The sequence below is a fragment of the Malania oleifera genome, chromosome 1 (genome assembly GCF_029873635.1).
Source record: "Malania oleifera isolate guangnan ecotype guangnan chromosome 1, ASM2987363v1, whole genome shotgun sequence".
Classification (NCBI taxonomy): domain Eukaryota; kingdom Viridiplantae; phylum Streptophyta; class Magnoliopsida; order Santalales; family Ximeniaceae; genus Malania; species Malania oleifera.
Window position 1 is genome coordinate 34,121,804 of NC_080417.1, and position 23,507 is coordinate 34,145,310.

At 37.1% G+C, this 23,507-nt stretch overlaps 2 protein-coding genes across 3 annotated transcripts in view; both read left to right on the forward strand.

The window, feature by feature from the left end:
* LOC131158703 (auxilin-like protein 1) overlaps positions 1 to 20,644 on the forward strand; it is a 63,728-nt gene extending 43,084 nt beyond the window's left edge. The window contains exons 7-8 of the mRNA XM_058113568.1: positions 18,695 to 18,871; positions 20,364 to 20,644. Of these exons, the coding sequence (XP_057969551.1) occupies positions 18,695 to 18,871; positions 20,364 to 20,399 (213 nt within the window). The 3' untranslated portion in view covers positions 20,400 to 20,644. The remainder of the gene's footprint in view (positions 1 to 18,694; positions 18,872 to 20,363) is intronic.
* LOC131158711 (pentatricopeptide repeat-containing protein At5g66500, mitochondrial-like) lies at positions 9,136 to 17,339 on the forward strand. 2 transcript variants are annotated; one of them, XM_058113575.1, is made up of 2 exons: positions 9,136 to 9,430; positions 14,573 to 17,339. In XM_058113575.1, exon 2 carries the CDS (start codon positions 14,785 to 14,787, stop codon positions 16,432 to 16,434), a length of 1,650 nt encoding a protein of 549 aa, XP_057969558.1. In that variant the 5' UTR covers positions 9,136 to 9,430; positions 14,573 to 14,784; the 3' UTR covers positions 16,435 to 17,339. The 2 variants fall into 2 exon arrangements, with proteins under 2 accessions (XP_057969558.1, XP_057969561.1); XM_058113578.1 differs by having other exon boundaries at positions 14,590 to 17,339.
* Positions 20,645 to 23,507: the final 2,863 nt, after the last annotated feature.

A 23,507-nucleotide genomic window follows, 5' to 3' on the forward strand; every position in this document is an offset into this window, starting at 1 on the left:
TCTGTAGGTAACTGGTGAAGAAGCTAATACAACTAAAATATCTAATAAAGTGCATGTCACCCCATGGTACAAAATGTCACTCTGAAGAGTGTCACAAACATCAGGAGTTACATTATGATCATTAATAATTTGCCTATTATGCTAGTGACAAACAACATCAATCTCTGAAGCGAAGTAAATGTATCTTTGAAGGCTCACTCGTTTCATTCTTTTCAAACACAATACAAGATGGCAAGAGGGATGAGATTCAAAAACCTTCTATTTCTCCTTGGTGGCTTTGATGCCTTTCCAAGCCCAAATCTCCTCTGCTGTAGAGTTTGCATTAACTTTTTTTTTTTATCCGTAAATTATAATTATATTGACCAAAAAAGATATGTACAGAAATACTCTGGGCATACCCGAGCGAGGAGGCCAAAACCAGCCATAGCAAATACAAGGAAACCTTGTAAATTCCAAAAAAGAGCAATCAACCACAATTACTTAAGCTCATTCCTGAAAACCCATTGCAGCAAATTAAAACAATCATGCAACAACTGAACATTCAGCACACTCAAAATCTGAAAACAAGCATTATTGCATCAACTACAAGTAGCAGCTACAAAAATCAAGAATCTTGTGCCACAGCAAACTGAAGACCCAGAATTTAGAATTCAACAAAAACCAAGAAAACATAACAAAACATGGACCAAACAGCACACTGTTTTTGTCCATGTCACCGGTGCCCTTTGGATTTTTTCTTACACTTCCTAGGCTTAGAAACGCCTCCTTTATTCTTGCCTGTCATTTTAACAACATCGCCACAAGATTCATTTGTACGGTCATTAACACCAGGACTCACACAACCTGCAGTGTTCACTTCCTCTGCAGGAACCATTGCACCAAGCTGTGTAGTCGTCCTAGAGCTTGACATAGAGGCGGCCAAGGGAGCTTTACCTTTATTCTTAGTAGAAGCTGGCTGGAAGCCCTTCTCTGCAACCAAAGTCTGCTGATTTTGGACACGGCTGGAAGAAGACCCATTCTTAGAGTTTGCATTATTAACCCACTGATATCCATTCAAGACTAAACCCATATTCCTCCTCTCATGAGCCCTCACTTCTTAGAGCTTGTATTTATTGGTACAATAGTCTGTAATGCGTTGAAAATATTAATTTAATAAATAATTTTAAAAGTAAATAAATTAAAAAATACTTGGCAAATAATGGAAGAACATCATTTTGGAATTACAATACGAGGAGCGGAGGCGTGGCAAACATAGTTGAATGCTTCTCCTTTTATTAGAGCAATATACCCTTTCCATATAGAAAAATATACAGTTTCCATTTTTCAATTATCTTATGTATATATATACCCTTGTATCACTTGTAATATGAGAGAAAAGTGGACGTCTAGAAAAAAATGCCTGAGACCAAGGTCAATTTTGATCAAGCTCCAGAGAGTTAGAGAACACCATCCACGCTTCCTATGGACAAAAGCTCATGGACTGCTACATCCCCACCACGTAAAACTTAAGGCTGGCAATACGGGTCATACACGAATCATTTGTGACCCATTTATTTAAAATGGGTAGAATTTTATAAAAATCAATCCGTTTATGAACGGATCAATTCGTTATCCGTCCATTTATAAACGGGTCAATCAAAATTCAAGTCGAGTCACCCTTTATTTGCCTACAACTAACCCTAATTTCTACCCACTGCCCAGGCTCCCATCCCAGCACTTGCACTTGCACTTGCACAGCCACAACTCTGCAATCTCTTCGACCGTAACCAAAAAGAGGAAGAAAAAGGCAGCTTCTGATGCAAAAATTCTGATTTTTTTTTTCTATCAAAATCGGTGCATCCTTTCTCCTTCTTCAAATTTGATATCCTCCTAATCTCGTTCTTGTAATGTTAGACAGAGAGAAGGAAGAGGCTGTGGTGGGAATAGTGTTGTGGACCTATGCTCAACTGCCGCCGACGACGCCTCCTGGCCCCTGCACTTCTTGCTTTTGTCAGTTCAACCATTCAGGTCAATGTCTTCAATTCTTCTTCTTCTTCTTCTTCTTCTTCTTCTTCTTCCTCCTCTTGGATTTGGCGTGGCGGCACTCCATTACCCCCTTCCCCTTCCGGTTCTCTGCTTCCAATGCCTCTCTCATTTTATGTTGTCTTTTTCTTTAGATTTTAATAGATAAAATGGAGTGCTTTTTTCTTTTTTTTTTAAATATCATTTTATATGAAAAAAATATATCTTCTTTTATATTTACATCTCAGTGATTACAAGTTATTTATATATTATAATAACAGAAATAATAACTAAAAGAATAAAGATAACAAGATTACAACAGAAATTGGTTTTAACAAAAAACTGCTAGAGTGCTCTATTTTGGCTTCTACAGGTAACTGATGAAGAGGCTGTTGCTGTGTCTCAGCTTCTTTAGGTAACTGGTGAAGAAGCTGATAAAACTAAAATATCTGATAAAGTGCATGCCACTCCATGGTACAAAATGTCACTCTAAAGAGTGTCACAAACATTAGGAGTTACATTATGATCATTAACAATTTGCCTATTATGCTAGCTACAAACAACATCAATCTCTAAAGCGGAGTAAATGTATCTTTGAAGGCTCACTCATTTCATTCTTTTCAAGCACAATACAAGATGGCAAGAGGGATGAGATTCAAAACCTTCTGTTTCTCCTTGGTGGCTTTGATGCCTCTCCAAGCCCAAATCTCCTTTGTCATAGAGTTTGCATTAACTTTTTTTTTTTTAATCCGTAAATTATAATTATATTGATAAAAAAAGATATGTACAGAAAGACTTTGGGCATACCCAAGCGAGGAGGCCAAAACCAGTCATAGCAAATACAAGGAAACCTTGTAAATTCCAAAAGGAGCAATCTACCACAATTACTCAAGCTCATTCCTGAAAACCACATTGCAACAAATTGAAACAATCATGCAGAACATTCAGCACACTCAAAAATCTGAAAACAAGCATTATTGTATCCACTACAAGTAGCAGCTGCAAAAACCAAGAATCCTGTGCCACAGCAAACTGAAGACCCAGAATTCAGAATTCAACAAAAACCAAGAAAACATGGCAAAACATGGACCAAGTAGCCCACTGTTTTTGTCTATGTCATCGGTGCCCTTTGGATTTTTTCTTACACTTCCCAGGCTTAGAAACATCTCCTTTTTTCTTGCCTGTCTCTTTAGCATCATGGCCACAAGATTCATTTGTATGGTCCTTAACACCAGGTATCATACAACTTGTAGTGCTCACTTCCTCTACAGGAACCATTGCACCAAGCTGAGTAATCGTCTAGAGCTTGACATAAAGGCAGCCAAGGGAACTTTATCTTTATTTTTAGTAAAAGCTGGCTGGCAACGCTTCTATGCAACCGAAGTTTGTTGATTTTGGACACGGCTGAAAGAAGACCCATTCTTAGAGTTTGCATTATTAACCCACTGATATCCAGTCTAGACTAGACCCATATTCCTCTTCTCATGAGCCCTCACTTCTCAGAGCTTGTATTCATTGGTATAATAGTCTGTAATGTATTGAAAATATTAATTTAATAAATAATTTTAAAAGTAAATAAATTACAAAATACTTGGCAAATAATGGAAGAACATCATTCTGGAATTACAATACGGGGAGTGGAGGCATGGCAAACATAGTTGAATGTTTCTCCTTTTATTAGAGTAATATACCCTTTCCATTTAGAAAAATATACAGTTTCCATTTTTCAATTATCTCATGTGTATATATACCCTTGTATCACTTGTAATATGAGAGAATCAATAAAGAAAAATTATCTTTTCTCCAAATTTAACATGGTATCAGAGCCAACCCTAATTTTTTTCTAGCCTTCCTTGCCGCCGCCTACCGTTCTGAACGCACACAAACTGCATTGTGCTGAACGCAAGCAATAGTCTGGCGCTTATTTTTCTACTGCAGCTCTCCATCTAGTGCTCATCATTCCCAGTTGTCTAGCGCCCTCTCTATCTCCAGTGTCGTTTCACCGTTCTCAGCCCTGTTCATTGTCTCTGGCTGGTTCCTATCCAACACTCACAATCATCCCAGGCTCTCTCTCGGTTGGTCGCAGTTCTCCCGTCTCTCTCTGTTTTTCTTTTCAGAGGTCTCTTGTCTTCTCCTTCGTGTTATCATCGCCCTCACTCATGAGTTCGCCGCTGCACTCTCTATAACACCAGCACCATTCCTTCTTTGTACTCACGAGTTCATTATTGCGCTCATCCCCTTCCCTGTCACACCGCTGCACTCTCTGTACTCAGGAGTTTGCTGTTGCATCTCTGTGTTCCGACGTCACTCTCTACTCTTTGTCGTGCTTCATGCTTGCAGCAAATTTTGGCTAGCACATCTCCAGTTGGTTCTCCAGAAGTCTTCTTGATTTACTAGCAGCACCTGTCTCAGCCTCTTCATCTTTTCCGGTGCCTCGCATGTAAACAATAGGTTCTTGATTTTTCGGCAGCATTTCCCAACGATGTCTCTCTCCCCCTCTGATTGTAGTCCTCGTTGTGTCATGGAACCTCCTCATCCAAGGCTATCTCCCTAAGGCTGTCACAAGAGGCCAAACACTGCTGCATCTTTCGTCGCTCACCGTCATCTCCGGCAACCTTCCAGCGGAGCTTCGGCGAATTTTCAGCATCTCTAATGTTCGTGGGTTCATCATCTCTCAATCTTTCGGCTGTTCTTTGTTCCTGGTGTCATCTTCATCCTCTGCAATCAGCTACTCCGGCCGTCTTCTCCAACCATCCCATATCATTTCAGTTCTTCGGCGGTTCTTTCCCATCTCCAGCATCATCTCTCTCAGTTCCAGTTTGTCGTCTCAGCTGGTTTTTGTTCGTAGCTTTCCAACGATCCATCTCAGTCGTGTTTTCTTCTCCGGCGCCCATCTTCTTCGGCAGTTTTTTGGTTGATCATCTCTGGTTTCAGCTTACCTTAGTGGTCTTAACACTCCGATGGCACCTTCGGCTCCTCTGCTTAAACTAGAAGATTATCAAATCGAAGGTTTATATTTTTTGTCGTTGCAAAGATAGGATTTGACCCGATTCAGCAATTTGATTCATATGAACAGATCTGACGTTATGGAAGCATCTGGTTTTTCAATGGCTGCAAATATTGTCACAGGTTCTTCAACCTTTTATGAGATTGCTATCCCTGGTCTCACCAGTGAATAATACCGTTAACTCTTGGATCTTTTATTGCCCTTGAACACCAACTCTACCAATTTTGCTGGTAACCTTGCCTCTTGCCATTCTATTTCTCTTTCTAACACTGAATGGATTGTTGATTCAAGTGCCTCCAATCATATGACTTCCAATTTGTCTTCTCTTGATAATATTCAACTTCTCAATCCGCCATGCCCCATTAAGCTTCCCAATGGTGACATTGTTCCTGTAACTCATACCGGCACTATGTGATTTTCTTCTCATTTCTCTCTTTCTAATGTTCTTTATGTGCCTTCATTTAAATTCAATTTATTTTCCATCAGCAAACCAATTGTGTTGCTCTATTTTTTCTTACCTTTTGTTTCTTTCAGGACCTATCAACGAGGAGGCTGATTGGAACATGTGAAGTACGCGATGGGCTTTACCACTATAAACCTCCCTCCGCCTTAGTTTTCCACTCTCATCGTGTTTCTGACACTACTCTTTGGCATCAATGTCTTGGTCATCCTTCTATTTCATGTATTCCGAAAACCTTACATGTTTCTTCTTCTCATTTGTCTTATGATGTTTGTGCTAGAGAAAAACACACTTGTTTACCTTTTTCTTTGAATACAAATAAGAGCACATTTTGTTTTAATCAGATTTATTGTGATATATGGGGTGATTATTCTACAGCTTCACTTTCTGGTGCACATTATTTTTTAACAATCGTGGATGACTACTCGCGTGTTACATGGGTCTGTTTTATGCACATGAAATATGATACTTTCACTTGCCTTAAGAATTTTTGCGTCATGGTTAAAAATCAGTTCAATTGCACTGTTAAACACGTGCGCACTGATAATGGTCTAGAATTTTTATTCACTCCACTTCAAACCTTTTTCCAAGATTAAGGCATTTTTCATGAGTGCACATGTGTGGATACACCTCAACAGAATGATGTTGCCGAGCATAAACATCGCCACCTTCTTAATGTGGCTCGGTGTTTACGTTTTCAACGTTTTCAAGCTAATCTTCCTATCTCTTTTTGGGGTGAATGCATTCTCACAGCCACTTATTTAATTAACCGCACTCCTTTTCCCAGCGTCAATCATAAGTCCCTTTATGAACTATTTTTTTTAGAAACCTCCATCATACACACACTTGCGCGTGTTTGGGTGCTTGTGCTATGCCCAAACTGCTCGTTAACACCGCGATAAATTCTCTCCCCGTGCTCTTCGATGTGTTTTATTAGGTTATCCTACTCATCATAAGGTTTATCATGTCTATGATCTTGAAAACAAAAAAAAAAATTCATCTCTCGTGATGTCACTTTTGAAGAAAATGTTTTTCCTTATCATATCATATCTCCAACTCATACATCTTCTTCAGTCCTTCCTCTTCCTATTCCTGATATAAATTCTTCCTACACTTTCTCTCCTCCACCAACCACACCTAACCCTAGCCCCTCACCTCTCCCTCCTTCTCCTTTGGTCCCCTCCCCGACAACCCCACCCTCACCTTCTTCCCCACCACCCCCTCCACCCACCTTTTCACGGGCCAAATGAGCTGTTACACATCCTTCTTACTTGGCTGATTATATCTGCCCTACTTTGCCACAGTCCTCCATGGCTTCACAAGTTTCAAGATGTTCCTCAAGTACGGTTCATTGTCTCTCATTTTTTTATCTTATCATCGTTTCCCTAATCAACATTTGGCATTTCTTTCTGTCATGTACCAACATCCCAAACTCACCTCATATTCTCAAGCTATGCTACACCCGCATTGGCGTGATGCCATGGCCTCTGAAATCCAAACCTTAGAAACCAATAATACATGGGTTCTTCAACACCTTCCACCTGGAAAAAAACCAACTGGCTGTAAATGGGTGTTCAAAACAAAACTTTGGGCCGATGGATCCATAGAGCGACACAAAGCTCGCTTGGTGGCCAAGGGGTACACTGAGGTAGAAGGCTTGGATTATCATGACACTTTTGCTCCTGTTATTAAACTCGTTACTGTTAGATGTGTTCTTACAGTGGCTGAAGCTCGGAATTGGCATCTTTTTCAATTGGACGTCAACAACGCTTTTCTCCATGGTGATCTCAATGAGGAGGTTTATATGCTCCCTTCACCAGGTTATTGCAAACAAGGGGAGACTCGTGTTTGTCATCTTCAGAAATCCCTTTATGGCCTTAAGCAAGTCTCTCGTAATTGGTTCTCTAAATTATCTTCTGTTTTACTTGTTGAGGGTTTCACCCAATCTCAAGTAGATCATTCTCTTTTCACCCGTTCTCGGGGTCAGTCTTTTACTCTCATACTTATTTATGTTGATGACATTCTCATGGCAGGCAATGATCTCTTTTATATTAGCACCTTCAAAGTCATGCTTGCTCAGAAATTCAAACTAAAGGATCTTGGCAAATTGAAATATTTCCTTAGCCTCGAAGTTGCTCGCTCTTCCACTGACATATTTCTTAATCAACGAAAATATGCTCTTGACATCCTCAGTGATAGCAGTTGTCTTGGTACTCGTCTTGCCCACTTTCCCATGGAACAAAATCTCAAGTTCAATAATATTGATGGTGCTCTTCTTTCTAATCCAAGCTCGTTTCGGCGACTTGTTGGACGTTTGATATATCTCACCATCCCTTGCCCCGACATTGTATTTACAGTCAACATTCTCAGTCAATTTATGCACCAGCCTAGACAACCATATTATGATGTTGTTGTACGTGTTCTTCGATACATTAAGACTTTTCCAGGACAAGGCTTATTTTTTCCTACTGCCAACAATCTTCAAGTCTCAGCCTATTTTGATTCAGATTGTGCTAGTTGTCCCCTCACTCGCCACTCCACCACTGGTTTTTTTATTCAGTTGGACACTAGTCCAATTTTCTAGCTCCCTAAGAAACAAACTACAGTTTCTCGCTCCTCCGCCAAAGCTGAGTATCGAGCACTTGCTTCCACAACCTGTGAACTTATATGGCTCAAAACTCTTTTAAATGATCTTGGAGTACTGCATTCCCAGCCTATGCTCTTATATTGTCACAACCAAACGACTCTTCACATTATCCAAAATCTTGTTTTTCACAAACGTACCAAACATGTAGAAATCAATTGTCATATTGTTCGTGAAAAGTTACGGGCTGATCTCTTTTTCACTAAGCATATTCCTACCCATGGTCAGCTTGTCGATATCTTCACTAAAACTTTGGGTCGTGACCATTTCCAAGGCTTATGACGCAAGTTGGTCATTACGGATCTCCATGCTCCAACTTGAGGGGGAGTATTAGAGCAATATACCCTTTCCATATAGAAAAATATATGGTTTCCATTTTTCAATTATCTCATGTATATATATACCCTTGTATCCCTTGTAATATGAGAGAATCAATGGAGAAAAATTATCTTTTCTCCAAATTTAACAACTTTTATACTATGCCATTGATTTGACTCTGCCATAAATAGCAACCTGAGGTCAACTAAAAAAAATCTAAGGCTTGTTATGTGATTTATTATTTATTGTTATTTTTATTTTAAAAAATCTTTTCTTGTTCATTCACATTTGTGTTGGTTGTGAATAAACTTGATAAAATGGATAAAAATCCATTAATCTGAACCGTATCCGATCCGTTTTAACCGACTTATAATTATTCGTTTGCTAAACGAGTTGAATATAATTTTTTATTTTCATATCTGCCCCACCTTAGCGGGTCGGGTCAGATTTATCCGGCGGATATCCGCCAACTTACGTTAGTAACTTATGAAAGCCCAACAAGCTACAGCCGAAGTCCAAGGACTCCAGACCCAGCCAGCCTAGTGAGCCCACTGCCCAAGTGCCCACGGTCGCACGGCCCACACGCCCTACTCGGCCCCTCCCACTCCAATCCCAGGCCAACCGGCCCAACCCTAAATCCCTAATCACCTAATGCCCGCAGCCCATTCAATTCGGGCCCTAGCTGCCTGCAACCCTATTCGATTCTTCATTTGAGCGTGTCGAGCGTCTCTGTTAAGAGAGCCAGCACGAGGAGAGAGTGACTGAGTGAGAGGCCCTTCATTCTGGCCTTTTTCTTCGACCCTTCGAAGCCCTCTGGCCTTCGTGAGTTGGTCTTCCACACTGCGAACCAGCGTGAGCCCTTCGCGAGTTCGTCACTTCGTCAGGAGCTTCGCGAGTTCATCACTTCGTCAGGACATTTTCAAACCAGAAGGAGCTCCTCACAAGCTCGTCTTTGAGCGTTTGTGAGTTCGTGAGTTCATCTGCGTCGAAGTTCGAATTTGTAAGTATTCTTCTTCTTCTACAAATCTGCTTTTTGCTTTCCATGTTCATCAGTTTTTTAGCATGCTTAGCCGCATTGTTTGGGATTTTCACTTTTTGTTTTAACCTTAATGATGGGGAGCTTGAGGAACTCTCTCATGTGGTTCTTGGATTCTTCTTGTTATTACCATTGTGGGGATTTTAGGATTGGTGTTTGGATAATTATGGTGTTTTCTCTTGTAAATGATTCTGTACTCACCTGAACACATCTTATCATTTTTTTCATCTTGCCCATAAATTGTGGAGAGCTAAAGTTCCTTCAAAGTAAAGGTGTTGTGTAGATCACCATTCTTGATAGGGTTAACACCAATGATTTGTTGTAGCCTTGCAGGTTGAGAGACCTTATTAGGCTTTATGTTCAGATGTTTGTGTCATGTGTAGCTATGGTAATAAGGACCGTGCTCATTTATTCTCAGTCCTGTGGCTTGGTGTCTTTGGAACAAGATTTTTGGCCTGTTGGGAAGTGTTATGGGTGCCCTTATTCTTTGAAGGATTTCTTGGTGGTTGAATTTAGAGATTTTGGAAGGCGTGGAATTCTACTTTCATTGTTATTTTGGTTATTTGGTTGGAGAGAAATGCCAAGATTTTTTGAGACCATGGGTCTTCTATGAACTTGATTTGTGATTGGATGCTCAATACAAGGTGTTTTGGCATTACTGGTGTTGCTTAGAGTCACCACGATTGATTGGCTCAAACCTAGTTTGGGTGGTCTTCTTGTATTAGCATTTTCTATTTCTTTTCTTCTCTTAAAAAATTTCACTTTTTACAATATCATGTTTCGTTACATGTTTGTTAAAATGTCCAAGTGGTGATTAGTCTCTTATTTTTTTGTTATCTAACCTCCCAGTCAACTGGAAAACAAAGGCAATTTATTACTAATATTTTTCTATATTCTAAATATAAATCCATTTTCTCTTTAAAAATTTAAGCTAGTAATACTATTGCAATTTTTTTTTTTTAAGCCAAAGGTCTTATTTTGAAGAATCCTCAATTTGAAATGTCATCATTTAGGCATTTCCATGGGCATAAAGGCAATGTGCCTTTTAAGTGCAAAATTTTTAAATGGAACTAAAGATCTTATTTTGAAGAATTCACGTTTTGGAACATCATGTTTTCTTGAATGAAGCTTGTTAAAATGCATAAGTGGCAAATTATTCTTTAGAATTGGCATTGTTGTGCCTTTTGATTGTGAAATTTTCAGAAATTTCTTGAGACTAATTTATTATGTTTGAGTTTGAGTTTCTATTTTGAGTTGGATTGAGACTAATTTATTATGTTTTATTGTTTACAATTTTACTTGCATGAATCAGGAGTTGTTAATTAGTATAAATTATTGAATGATTGCTATAGTTACTAAAAAAATTAATACACAAACTAATTGCAAGTTACTGTATACAACTTAAATTATTATAACAAAAAATAAATTATTAATAAAAGTATATTTGAGAATGACAATTATCCACCCATCCGCCATGAATTATCCAACCCAAAACCACTTAATCCGCCACTTAAACGAGTCGAATATGAATTATGATTTTTTCACCCGATAATCCGCCTTATCCGCCATGGATAAACCGACCCGATCCGCTTTGCCAGGTCTAGTTGTGAATGGGTTATTATCATTAGTTATGTGCTGAATGTAACTGTATAACTCGTGATATGTTCTACGTGTCTGCAAAAGAGGTTGATCTAGTCCCTTAGGGACATCCCAAATTGTCTAAGTTTGAGGTCTCAGATTCAAATTTTTGGCATGGGTAGAGAGGGATATGGGATAAGGGATGGGCTACCCCATATCCTATACCCCAAGCCGTAGGCCTCCCAATAGTCCGAAAAAAAAAAGGTTGAATTAATGAAGGAAGAATGAATTTGCAACCAAGTGCATCAATGGCTCACAATCACCACCTAGAGCTTAGTGTGTTGTTTCTTGTCTGACAATCCTCTCATTCTACTTTACTTCAATAACAGAAAAATTCATTAAAGCAAGAACCCAAGAACAAGAACAATTGTAGAGGAGGAGGATAACCCGTTCACCATGAGAACAAAAATAGAAAAAATGAAAAATACAAAAAGATTTACATCAATGCTCCTAAAAATCCCAAAAGACTGAGCCCAAAAAGAAGCCAAAAAAACATAGCTTTCTCCCACATCAAAATCAGATTAGTCTTCTGGTCATTAAAAAATTCTAGCATTCCTTTCAAGCCAAAATGTCCACAAGGTAGCAAATACAGAATAACTCCAAAAGTTTCTCCTTTTTCTATCCCTTCTAAAACCCCAAAAGTGCATTGGTATAAATTCATGAACAGTCTATGGTGCCACCCAAACCTCACCAAACTAGGAAAACCATTTATTCTGCAGCAACCTTACTGCCCCATACTGCAAAAATAAATGGCGATTAATCTCATTATCCCCATCACACATCATGCATACATCTGGCTTGAGCCTTGTGAGGCCTAGTCTGTAGCAAGTTATCCATGTTAATCCTGTTGAAAACTAGAGTCCAAATGAAAGTTTGAATCTTAAAAGAGACTTTAGCCTTCTTTTTTAGCTGAACTGTAGGCATGAAAGCTTTGCAAGAGAGGTCAACAGTTTTAATCTTAGAGATTGAAAGAAAAGTATCTCATAAAGGTATCTTAGGTTGCATTTGGGAACATGAATTTGAATTTAACATGTGTATTTTAAATACATGTATTTCAAATTCTTGAATTTGAAATGCATGCATTTACAAATTTATTGTTTGAGTAATTTTTAAAAGTTATGAATTTGAAATACATGTATTTATAAATTCATTATTTGGATACCTTAAAAACCTATGTATTTTGAATTTAACTTTGAATTTGATATTACAAACATAAAAAATATCCTCAAACTATTACAAATAATGATGTTTAGAATGAAAACATCAAATTAAATTGTGCATATGAGTCTGGGTGGGTGTGTGTAAGTGAGAGAGAGAGAGAGAGAGAGAGAGAGAGAGAGATTTTAACTGTATTTTTCCCAAGTTTGTTATGGTATTAAATTGTTGGAATATAGGACTAAAGCATAAACACTATCAAGAATGAATTTCCCATCATTGAACAAATAAATTTTTATTTCGTTTTTGAAAGATTTGATAAGTTATTTTCAACAAAAACATTTAAGAGAGATGAGAAATTGTATACTTGCAAGACGCAAGCATGATCCTATCATCATCATCATTAATTTATTATTATCCAAGACTTTTGCATCCTATTGTTTAATTAAAATGGTGGAATTTAATTGAAGGAAAGTAAAGTGAAAAATTAAAATGAGAGAGTGAAAAGTCCCAATTACCAAAAACAAAAATTGTATTTTAAAACAACATCAATGTTGGGAATTAAGAACAAATTCCCTAAACCTGTGAGAAACAAAATATTGAAATAATACACGCCAAAGAAAAATTAATCACACGCACAAGACAGTATTTACGTGGTTCGGCAATTTTGCCTTTGTCCACGAAGTTGCAGGGATTTAGGGATTTCACTATTATCAGGGAGAAAAAATACAGAGAGTGCGGTGATACAATGCTCTCACTCTCTTGCAAAGTGTGATCACATATCCTAATCACCCAAAAGCAATCTTTTTATATGCTGCGCATAGGGTTCCGTTCCGAATGGGTTACAAAATGGGCCCAAAAAATTTTCCCGGGAGCGTTGCCCCCGGACCCCCCACGAGTACAACTTGTGCCGTACGGCCCAAGCCGCAGCGCTCATGGACTAAGCCTTAGGATAGAAATCTCTCATTAAATAAGGGTCGGGTTATCATTCAAATTTAACGCAACTAGGCTCCACAAAAGCCCAACACATCAATGGTGGGAAACCAAAGTATTGTAGAAGACAACAAAAACCAAAAAAGTTCCTCACACCTTGAAACAAACTAATTTTAATGTTTTATGTATTCTAGTTTTAGCATAACATGTTTTCTTATAAGTAAAATACTCAAAAACTATAACTTTACTTCTAGTACGTAGGAATAGAATGGAATTGAAAAAAATGGAATCAAGTTTATCACTTGATTTTGTTACCCTCTTCATTCAAATCTTCATTCCATTTCTTTCAAGCAATTTAGACAAACTCAATTAATTGTACTAGATAACGCAGGCTTAGCTGCAAACATGTTGTGGTGCGGGTTTTTCATCAATGGTAACTTTTTAAAATTTACACCTATCTTTTTTATCAAGTCAAGAACCAACTTTTAATATAATTTTGTATAGCTGGGGAGCCTTTCGAAATTGGTAATTAACTTGTTAGGGGACCTATGTGTAAGGATTATAAAAAACAGATTTTATGATTATAGAAACCAATGTCGATGCCTAATAAGACTAAAATAAGCCCTCCAAAAAAAGTCAATAAATTTATCAAAAAATTTAATTGAATATCTCCGCAAGAAGCATTGCAAGGAGACTCACAAATTGCTTTCTAAATACTTTTTGATTTTGACATCCGCAAGCATATGCAAAACCACAACCGAATTAAATTTGGGAAAATACAAAGGAGAAAGGTGAATATCAAGTTCTGATTTTTTTTGTATCAAAATCAGTGCATCCTTTCTCCTTCTTCAAATTTGATATCCTCTTGATCCCGTTCTTGTGATGTTAGAACAGAGAGGAGGAGGCGGTGGTGGGAACAGTGTTGTGCACCTGTACTCAGCTGCCGCCGACGACGCCTCCCCCCCCCCCCCCCCCCACACCTATGACGATGCCTCCTGGCCCCTGCACTTCTTGCCTCTCTCAGTTCAGCCGTTCAGGTGAATGTCTTGAGTTCTTCTTCTTCTTCTTCTTGGATCTGGATGCCGGATTAGGATTTATAGGGTTGCAATCCGTTTAATCTCAATTTCTTTATGACTCATTCTCTTATGGGTTCCATGAACCAATTTTGCCACCATAGGCCATAACTTAAAATATTGGAAATTTTGGATATGGACTCCACACCCTTTATCACTCTGAACGTTCCTCGGATTGTAAATATATTATTGTCTCGATGAATAATAGAAGTGACTCTTTTAAATTTATTTGTATTTGTGATACTTATTGAGCAATGACTATCTAATATATTTATATTGTTTATTATTTATATCACTCTCTTGCTAGCTGTCATTATAACCCAGGTGATTTATATAATTGCTCGTGCTAGCTTGCAAGTTTCATTGTGTCCCCACTGTCTGACATAATCGAGAAAGAATTCTCAACAATCGCGTGCTGCCAAACGAATCTCACAATTAAGCTGTGGTCGGCGACAAGCTGCATGAAACCACTATTAATATTTTCCAATTCCAATTGAGGAATCGTGTCATGAGCGTGGCATGTTTGCAACTAGAAAAACAGTTGTTGAAACTGCCTTCTGCTTTGTTTGCCCGGCCAAAACATCCAATAAAACTCGGTTTTCAGTCCGCTATGGCCGCCATGAACTGCATAATGTACACACCCACTGCCTATTAGACGAAACGCCCCACAGATATCTCTACTCCTTTAACTCGCTTCTCGCCTCGTATGTTCGCAACGACGATGCTTCTGCTGCATGGTCTCTCTTCCGTCACATGCTCTGTACGTTCCCTCATCTCAGTGCCCACACATTTACGCCCATTTTGGGCGCATGCTCAGCTTTGCCGGATCCCCGACGCGGCTTGCAAGTCCATGCTTTGATGATCAAAACGGGTTTGGACTCCGACATTGCTAAAACCGCCCTAATGGACATGTATTCCAAGTATGGCCACTTGGATGACTCGGTTCGCGTCTTCGACGACATGAGTTTGAAGGACGTGGTCTCTTGGAACGCTCTGCTTTCGAGCTTTCTCCGTCATGGCCTTCCTAAAGAGGCTCTCAATGCTTTTGAAGCAATGAGGAAGGAAGGAGTAGAGTTCAGCCAGTTCACATTGTGTTCTGTGCTCAAAGCTTGTGACTTTTTGAAGGCGTTTCGACAAGGGAAGCAGGTTCATGGTTTGGTGGTTGTAATGAGTCGTGATTTGGTGGTTCTGAGTACTGCTCTTATTGATTTTTACTCCAACATTGGGCTCGTTGAGGAAGCCGTGAAGGTGTTCTCTTATTTGAAATGCAGAAAGGACGAGGTAATATGCAATTCCTTGATTTCTGGGTGCGTTCAGAATAAAAAATATGATGTAGCATTTTCGATCATGAGTAAGATGACACCCAACAAGATTGCCCTTACTAATGGACTCGCCGCTTGCTCTGAGAATTCAGATTTGTGGGTCGGGAAGCAGATACACAATGTGGCGATTCGTCTGGGTTTGGTATATGATACCCAATTGTGCAATGCTTTATTGGACATGTATGCTAAATGTGGGAAAATTTTGAATGCTCGTTCTGTGTTTGATGGAGTACTCCGCAGAGATGTTGTTTCATGGACAAGCATGATAGATGCATATGGAAGTCATGGACATGGGCTTGAAGCGATTTATCTCTTTGAGAAGATGGGCGAGGAGGGAAGTGGTGTCTCGCCAAATCCTGTCACATTTCTTGCTGTTTTATCTGCTTGTCGCCATTCAGGACTAGTAGAACAAGGCCAGGAATGCTTTGTTTCAGTTCAGCATAGATACGGTATGGATCCTGGTCCAGAACATTATGCCTGCTTAATTGATATATTAGGCCGCGCAGGTCAGATAGAAGATGTATGGTGTGTGTTTGATGAGATGATTAAGAAGAGTGTGATGCCCACAGCTGTAGTGTGGGCGACATTGTTGAATGCTTGTAGACTTAGCCAGGATGTCTCCAGGGGTGAGTTTGCAGCAGAGCATCTGCTTGAGTTAGAGCCACATAAGACTGGGAATTATGTGCTACTTTCAAATTTTTATGCAGCCATTGAAAGGTGGGATCTTGTGGACAAATTGAGAATTATAATGAGGAAGAAAGGCCTGGTTAAGGAAGTAGGGAGTAGCTGGGTCACTGCCGCAGGCTGTCATGAAGATGATGAAGTGCCATCTATCTTATCAATTTGAGAGCAATGTCAAATTTGAGTCTTTTTAAATGGTGTGTGACGGCATTTACTAAAGAAATATAGTGATTGTGCTTTGCAGTCAAGCACTACAGGCAGTTATGGATTGGACCACTTGCATAACAACATCTCATAACCACTGCCAGTAGAAGAAAAAGATCTGTTGTGGATTGCTCATCATGAATGTAATTTACTCCAGCACCTTTGGATGGGGTAGGTCTTGATCTTCAGTCTTGATCTTCATCAGCTTGATCAGGATGGTCTTTTGGATCAGGCTTCTCCTAATCAACAATGCCCTCAAAGCATTGTGACTTCAGCACCCTTGCTTTAAATTTCTCATTATGTTTTAAGCATGAAGGCATCTGGCATGCTCATACGTTCAGTAATTTAATCGTTGGCAGTCAGGATCTGCTGACAAGAAGATACTAATTTACTACTATTCATGGCCCACATCCTTACTGCTATGCTTCAGAAAATAAAAATAATTGGAGGACCCTGCCATGTGATAGTAGAGAGTCAGAAAAATTTGGCTGTGCATGCAAGATGAATCCACCCAATTCTCTTTGCGCTCTCATGTGGTTAAGGCTATGAAGGAGGTTGGTGGATATCTTGCTATTGGCCTTGAGGATCATATATTTGCCATCATCTTACAGGAGCAACCCTGAAGAGGAATTCTGCAAAACAAGCGATCTTCTTGTCTTTTGTTTGTAAGCCACCGAATCAGAGTCACTTTGCATTGTCCAGATAGAAATTGTTGGTTTTGAAATTAGTGAGTTTGCTTTTACAGATTGTATATGTAAGATCTTGTGCTATAATGAGTAACTAGGATGAACCATGATTTGTGTAAATAACTACAGCTTTGGATTATAGCTAGATTTTTATTATATTATTCTAGTGCTGTGGACAAAAGTAGCTTGCTATTGGGATGATTTATTTATGCAAGATTCTTTGAAAGAGTCTTCCAATTGCATCTGGAGAGGTTGCCTCGGTGCGAAGAAATAAACACAGGTTTTCTATTCAATTAATCAATGTCAACTGTTGAGTCACGCCTTCCTTTACACCCAGCATTGCTTGTTAGAAAATATGGCTAAAGAAACTGCTTGAGGTAGATTCTTCTTATATTTATTTCTTATTACTTTTTAAAATTGCTGACATATGTTGGCTATGCATTTTGTTTCCAGAGATTAGCAGAAACTCTGGATGCTGAAGTCAAAAGGTGGTCTGGTGGGAAAGAGGGGAGTCTGTGTGCACTGCTTTCAACATTGCAATACGTATGCACTGTCATTCTAGATCTATTTAAGTATAGACCTGCATCACAGCTTTATTTAATGATTCTGTTTAAATCACGACCTGTCTATTTAAGGAGAAAGTCTGTCTATGTTTTAGGTGGAAGTAGCATATATGGTGCCCTTTTGTGTTTAGTGTATCTGGAAAAGGGATGGACTCTAAATGTGCATGGATCTTGGTGCATATGTCCATGAACTAGAAATGAGGCTCATTGAATTGAGAGATCAGGTGTCTGATTCACCTTGATCATCAGAGTTTTTCACATTGTTTGGGGCTTTTCTTGGGCTGCAATCGATCCTGTGAACTCCTACAATTTGATTTTCTAGAGTCTAGATTGTGACCTATTGCCTGTCCCAAGAAGTTTGGTAATTTTATTGGTTATGTATCTTAATACACGTATCTGAAGAAGTTACCAAATGAGCTTGTCTGAAGATTAAAGAAGTGATAGAAAAGATGGCATCAATTTTTTCTGTTCATCAGTTCATGTTAATTAACATCTGCAATTGACAGATAGCTTTTGAGTTGGCATTTTGCTGTTGTACACCATTTTCTTCTCAATGATTGCAATCTCTCAGATTAATATTTTTACTCAATACATTGGTTTTACTGCTCGAACTGAACACGATGTAATCAAACTTATGGTTGAGGCCGTAGAGAATATAAAGCCCTCCATTTTATCTTAGCATGCTGCTTATAATTTTTAATGCTTGCAAATTTGTATAAACTGCTTTTTCAATTGTGGCCTTCCTCCTTAAATCTTCTTTTGAAAATTTGTGGTTGTATTTTTCTTGTGTCCTCTTAGGTTATCTTATATTCAAATTGCATAGCCTAGTTTTGAATCAAAGGATTGATCCTCCCTCACCTCTTCTCCCCCTCTTTTTGCTTTTGTGTAGAAAATAAGATTAATAGGTGACTAATAATTCAAGCATTATCAATGGTGGTTTAATATTCTAAATTTAGTTTTCTTCAAATGGCAGATCCTTGGGCCTGATAGTGGCTGGCAGCCAATTCCATTGACAGATGTTATTACTGCAGTTGCTGTAAAGAAAGCTTACCGGAAAGCCACCCTTTGTGTTCATCCTGACAAACTACAACAACGTGGTGCAACTATTCAGCAGAAGTATATATGTGAAAAGGTTTTTGATCTTCTAAAGGTGTGTTACTGACATGCCATATCTTTTCCAAATTTGATTCTTATTAAATGTTACACATATTATATTTTTCGAATTGTTGCCATGCCTATAATTCTGTAGAACTAGGTATGATGTATTGCTTTTGAGACGATCATAATAGCTTGTGAATATAAGATGTCTGTGAAACTTAGTTCTTGCTCTTAGGCCGATCTTGTCTTTTATTTGTGCTCGTAGATTTAAACTAACGTGACTTCAATTCTTAGTTCGCAACTATACATGCAGGTGTATGTGTACATGTGCACATATGCTTGCGTGCTCACACTCTATTCAAGACTAGGCTAACTGATGCAGGGGCAGCACCAAGGTTCTGCTGCCCTGAGAGAGATTAGAAGAACTAGGAGAGGAAAGGGAGGGGAAGGGAGGAGAGAGGTGATACCAGGAAAGAATTAACGTTCAATAAACAATTCAAATTCATCAACTGCCTACAACATGGCTCTCACACACTATTTATAAGAAAAGCCTCTTCATATGAAATTACATAAAAATTTCTAAAACTACATTACATTATAAACATACCACTAGAATACACAAATACTATAAACAAGCCCCCAAAATACATATAATGCTGTACTAATTATACTAAATACACAATAAACTTCTAATTAAACCCAACAATTATCAATCCAGTTCTTCTTAAGTAGTCTTCAACATGGATCTTCCCAAGGTCTTGCTTCTTGTCCTAGATCACTAATGAGTAATAAGTACTTTGAACTAGGCTCTATGGTTGAAAGAGAATCTAAAAATTAGGAGTTTGTTTTAGCCGTGTGTCATTTTGGTAGCTATGTGTTTTTGTGTTCACAATAACATGCGAGCCATGCATGTAGAGTAGGAAATATAGCCACTGGAGTGTTATACTTTATGATAGTTCTGGTGATAAGCTCTGATTCTCTTTATAGAGGGTTAAAAAGGTGATTTTTTTTTCAGAAAATTTATCAGTATTAATTGTTAGCCTTTTCAAAATTTAAATTTTTTTTGCCTTTCTCAAGGGAATACTGATGTAGGTAATCCTGACTTTAGATACATTCATTCTGGAAACCTGTTCTGTTCTGCTAATAGGGCAGCGTTCGCCTTTAAAAACAATAGCAGTGCATTTGAAGTGCTCTTAATCGAGATAAATGTGGATTGCATAGCTTATAGCAGATTGGATTGATTTGGGGCTGGTGCTCATTTGGGACAAAGGTAAGAAGATAATTGTCGAAGGGAAGTTGTTTTGGTCAAAAGGTTGGATTGCCTAGTCGATGCTTAACTATTGGTTTCCTGTCGTATGCCATTTGCACTCATCTGCACATAGTTAAAAAAAAAGGATCAACGTTGTGTTGCAGTTGCACCGTCTCTCTTGTTTCCTTCATTGATTCATTTCTTGGTGTGTTAAATATAGGATTGGAATGACATGCCAAAACATTTGCTTGATCATTTCTTTATCCTCATTTTCTTGGTTCCTTATTTTCCACAGGAAGCTTGGAACAGATTCAACTCGGAAGAGCGGTAGCCCTGGCTTTTGCGTGTATGCTGAAGCATGCACATTGGTGGTCATCCTGCGCATCCTGTTATTTAATATTTTGCCAGTTTGTAAATATCTTTTGTCTGTTTATTTATGATTATAATTATAATTATTATTATTTTTTCTAAATCAGATACTTGGGGGCATCATTGTATTTAAATGTAGGCTCATGCTGGAAGAACATTGACCTTAAATAGAAAAAGGAGGTGAAGTGGCTGGCTCCCGTTATAAAATGTTCTCACCTTGAAGTCCTCTTTTTCATGTGATGGGTGGAATCGGAGGTTTTCCTAAGGGGCAGAGGTCCATGCTTGCCAGATAGCTCTCCCTTCGACTCGAATGTTAATTAATTTGAAACTTGAAAGTATAAAGAAAAAAATATATTAAAAAATATATATTTTTTCATTTTTGGTTCTCGAAGAAAGTGATTGAGAACCAAAATAATAGGCAATTGCCTATACCTCAGAATGAGAGATCTTAAAATCCCAATTTGATCTTGCTGCCAGTAGATTCTTCTTCCGACGGAAAATTGCCGGTCTAAGGGACCAAATATGACGGTCTAAGAAAGAAAATTGCACACCAAAGACAAAATTAAGTATCGGAAGCCAACAACTTGATTAATATTTATAAAATTAAAACACATTAAAAATTTTCATTTTTGCCGTAGAATCAATAATAACAAAAAATGTTTTTTAAAATATTTTTACCTAATTATTATATTTTAAAACTCTATTTTGGCTACTATTAAAATAGTCCAGTTGTCCATGAAAATTGAAACAAGAATAGTAAAAATATTTGTTCAACGACATATTATTCTTTCTTTCTTTCTTTTTTCCAAAATTTTAGAAAATTCATGGATTTATTTTATTTTAGTTTTGATTAAAAATTATGTATAAAATGAATGATTTAGTTTATAAAAATCAAGTTTGCATTTGAAGTATTTTTACAATAGATTACTAAAATAATTCAAAACTATAAGACATGTTTTTTTAGTTTTTCGAAATGACTAAAAACCAATGTCGAACATAAAAAATGACAAGGTAAACTAATTCATTTGTCATAATTTTTTTTCCTACACAAAGAAAAATAGAAAACATAAATTTAACCCATCAATGTTATCATTGTAGTGCAATAAATTTCATTTTATTTTTTTTTTTGCTTTGTTTTTTTTTTGGGCTGAGGGAGGGGAGGGGGGATGTTGTGAAATAGGCAAGTGATTGATTAAGGGTCCATCCAAATAGATCAAGGATTTTTTTTGGGATGAGAAAATAAGAGTAAAATAATGAGGAAGTTCATTTTTCCATACATTTTCTCTCTATATCAAATTCAATTTAAAAAGCAAATTTATCTTAATATAATCAATATTATGAAAAAAAATATATTCATTATGTTTGAAAGTAAATTTTTGTTTATTGATTTGATATATTTTTATTTTCTCTCACTTTGTTTGATAATCAGACATGAAAAGAGGATTTATTAATATATATATATATATATATATATATATATATATAAAATATTTTCCAAATTGCAGATGACCTAACTAAATCTTGAGCTTCTTATGGGATATTCGATGCGGGGGTGTTCATGTTGGATGTCTCTTGTTATAAATTTTGAAATGGGGATGATGACAAAGTTTCTTTTGTTTATTATATTTTTTTTCACTAGTTTAATTTCCTTCGACATTTGTGAAACCTTTCAAACATTTTTATTGCGTAAATGTTGGCATTGGCATTTTTCTCTTTTTTTGTTTATTTTTTTTAAAATTTTTTACAGATAATGTACATAGAACTTTAGAGTTCAAATTTAAACCTTGGGTGCATGTATGTATATATTAGAAGGATTTTTATGATAATGAAGATGAATCAACAATGTTTAATATTTTTTATCATCATCATTGTCATAAGGCAATTAAATACTAAATAATACTGAGAGAATTTGATTAAATAAAAATTTATTGAAGGGTAAAAGAGTTCGATTAATTCGTTAAAATAATAATTAAGAGTAAGGATTAAAGTTTGATTTATTTAAAAAGAATAGTGTTAAGCACTACTTTGCGCGTGGTGACACATTTTATTTGTGAGATTTCAACACAGGTAAATTTAAAAAATTATAAATTTATTCTTTTGTAATTTATAATTTATAATATATTGCCAACTAGCCAATAGGTGTGACAAAGGGTTGAAAATATATAAAAGTTCTAAAAAAACAGTAAGAAATACAAACAATGTTAGCTCACATAATTTAAAACCAAAAAATAGAAATATTATAATTTAACGATGACCAAATTAATTGATGATTATGATTTTATTGTTTACTTTTCACAATCCGGTACTAAAATATGCTTTATATATAAATTCGTAATCTATATCACAAACAACTACTTAACAAATTGTCACTTGAGACAATTAAACTATTCCTAAGGTATGCTATGCTTTGCTTTTCAATAAGCATGAAGCAATGTCATATTGATTTGTAAAGCAAAGGGCTTCCACACTAAAAGATTGCCAAGACAGCGTAGGCAAAGGTGCAAAAAGCGGGCATAAACAACTATGCTCACTAGCTAACTCAATACTCGAAAACATATATGAAATCCTATTCAATTCAAACATAACATATAAGATCAGTAACTAACTTCAATCAACCAAAACTTTTATCACAACTCGTTGCATCTTATTTTGCAACTTGATCTATATTCTTATTCTATCAGTTTTCCTTGTTCAAAAAGCAGGGCAATAATTTTTTTCAAAAAATTAATTTTAAGCTTTTATATGTGTATGAGAAAAAGGGAAATCATTTAACTTATTTGAACAATTTGAAAATGTTGAAAGAAAAATACTAGTAGAAAAATAATTTCAATTTATTGCATGCAAAAATCTGGAAGGGACATCACCGTATCTTCAAGTTTTAGGAGCTAATCTTTTGTAAATAAGATAAAGGATCATCAAACTCCTCTTTTGTTGGAGGACATATACAAGACATGTTGGATTTTTCCATCCTTGTGGGGCCCATGCTTTGGAAAGATGTTTCTTTATTATTATTTTGGCTTCTCTATGAAGTATGAAATCTGCTGCCTTTTTTTTCAAAGCCACGCACAGC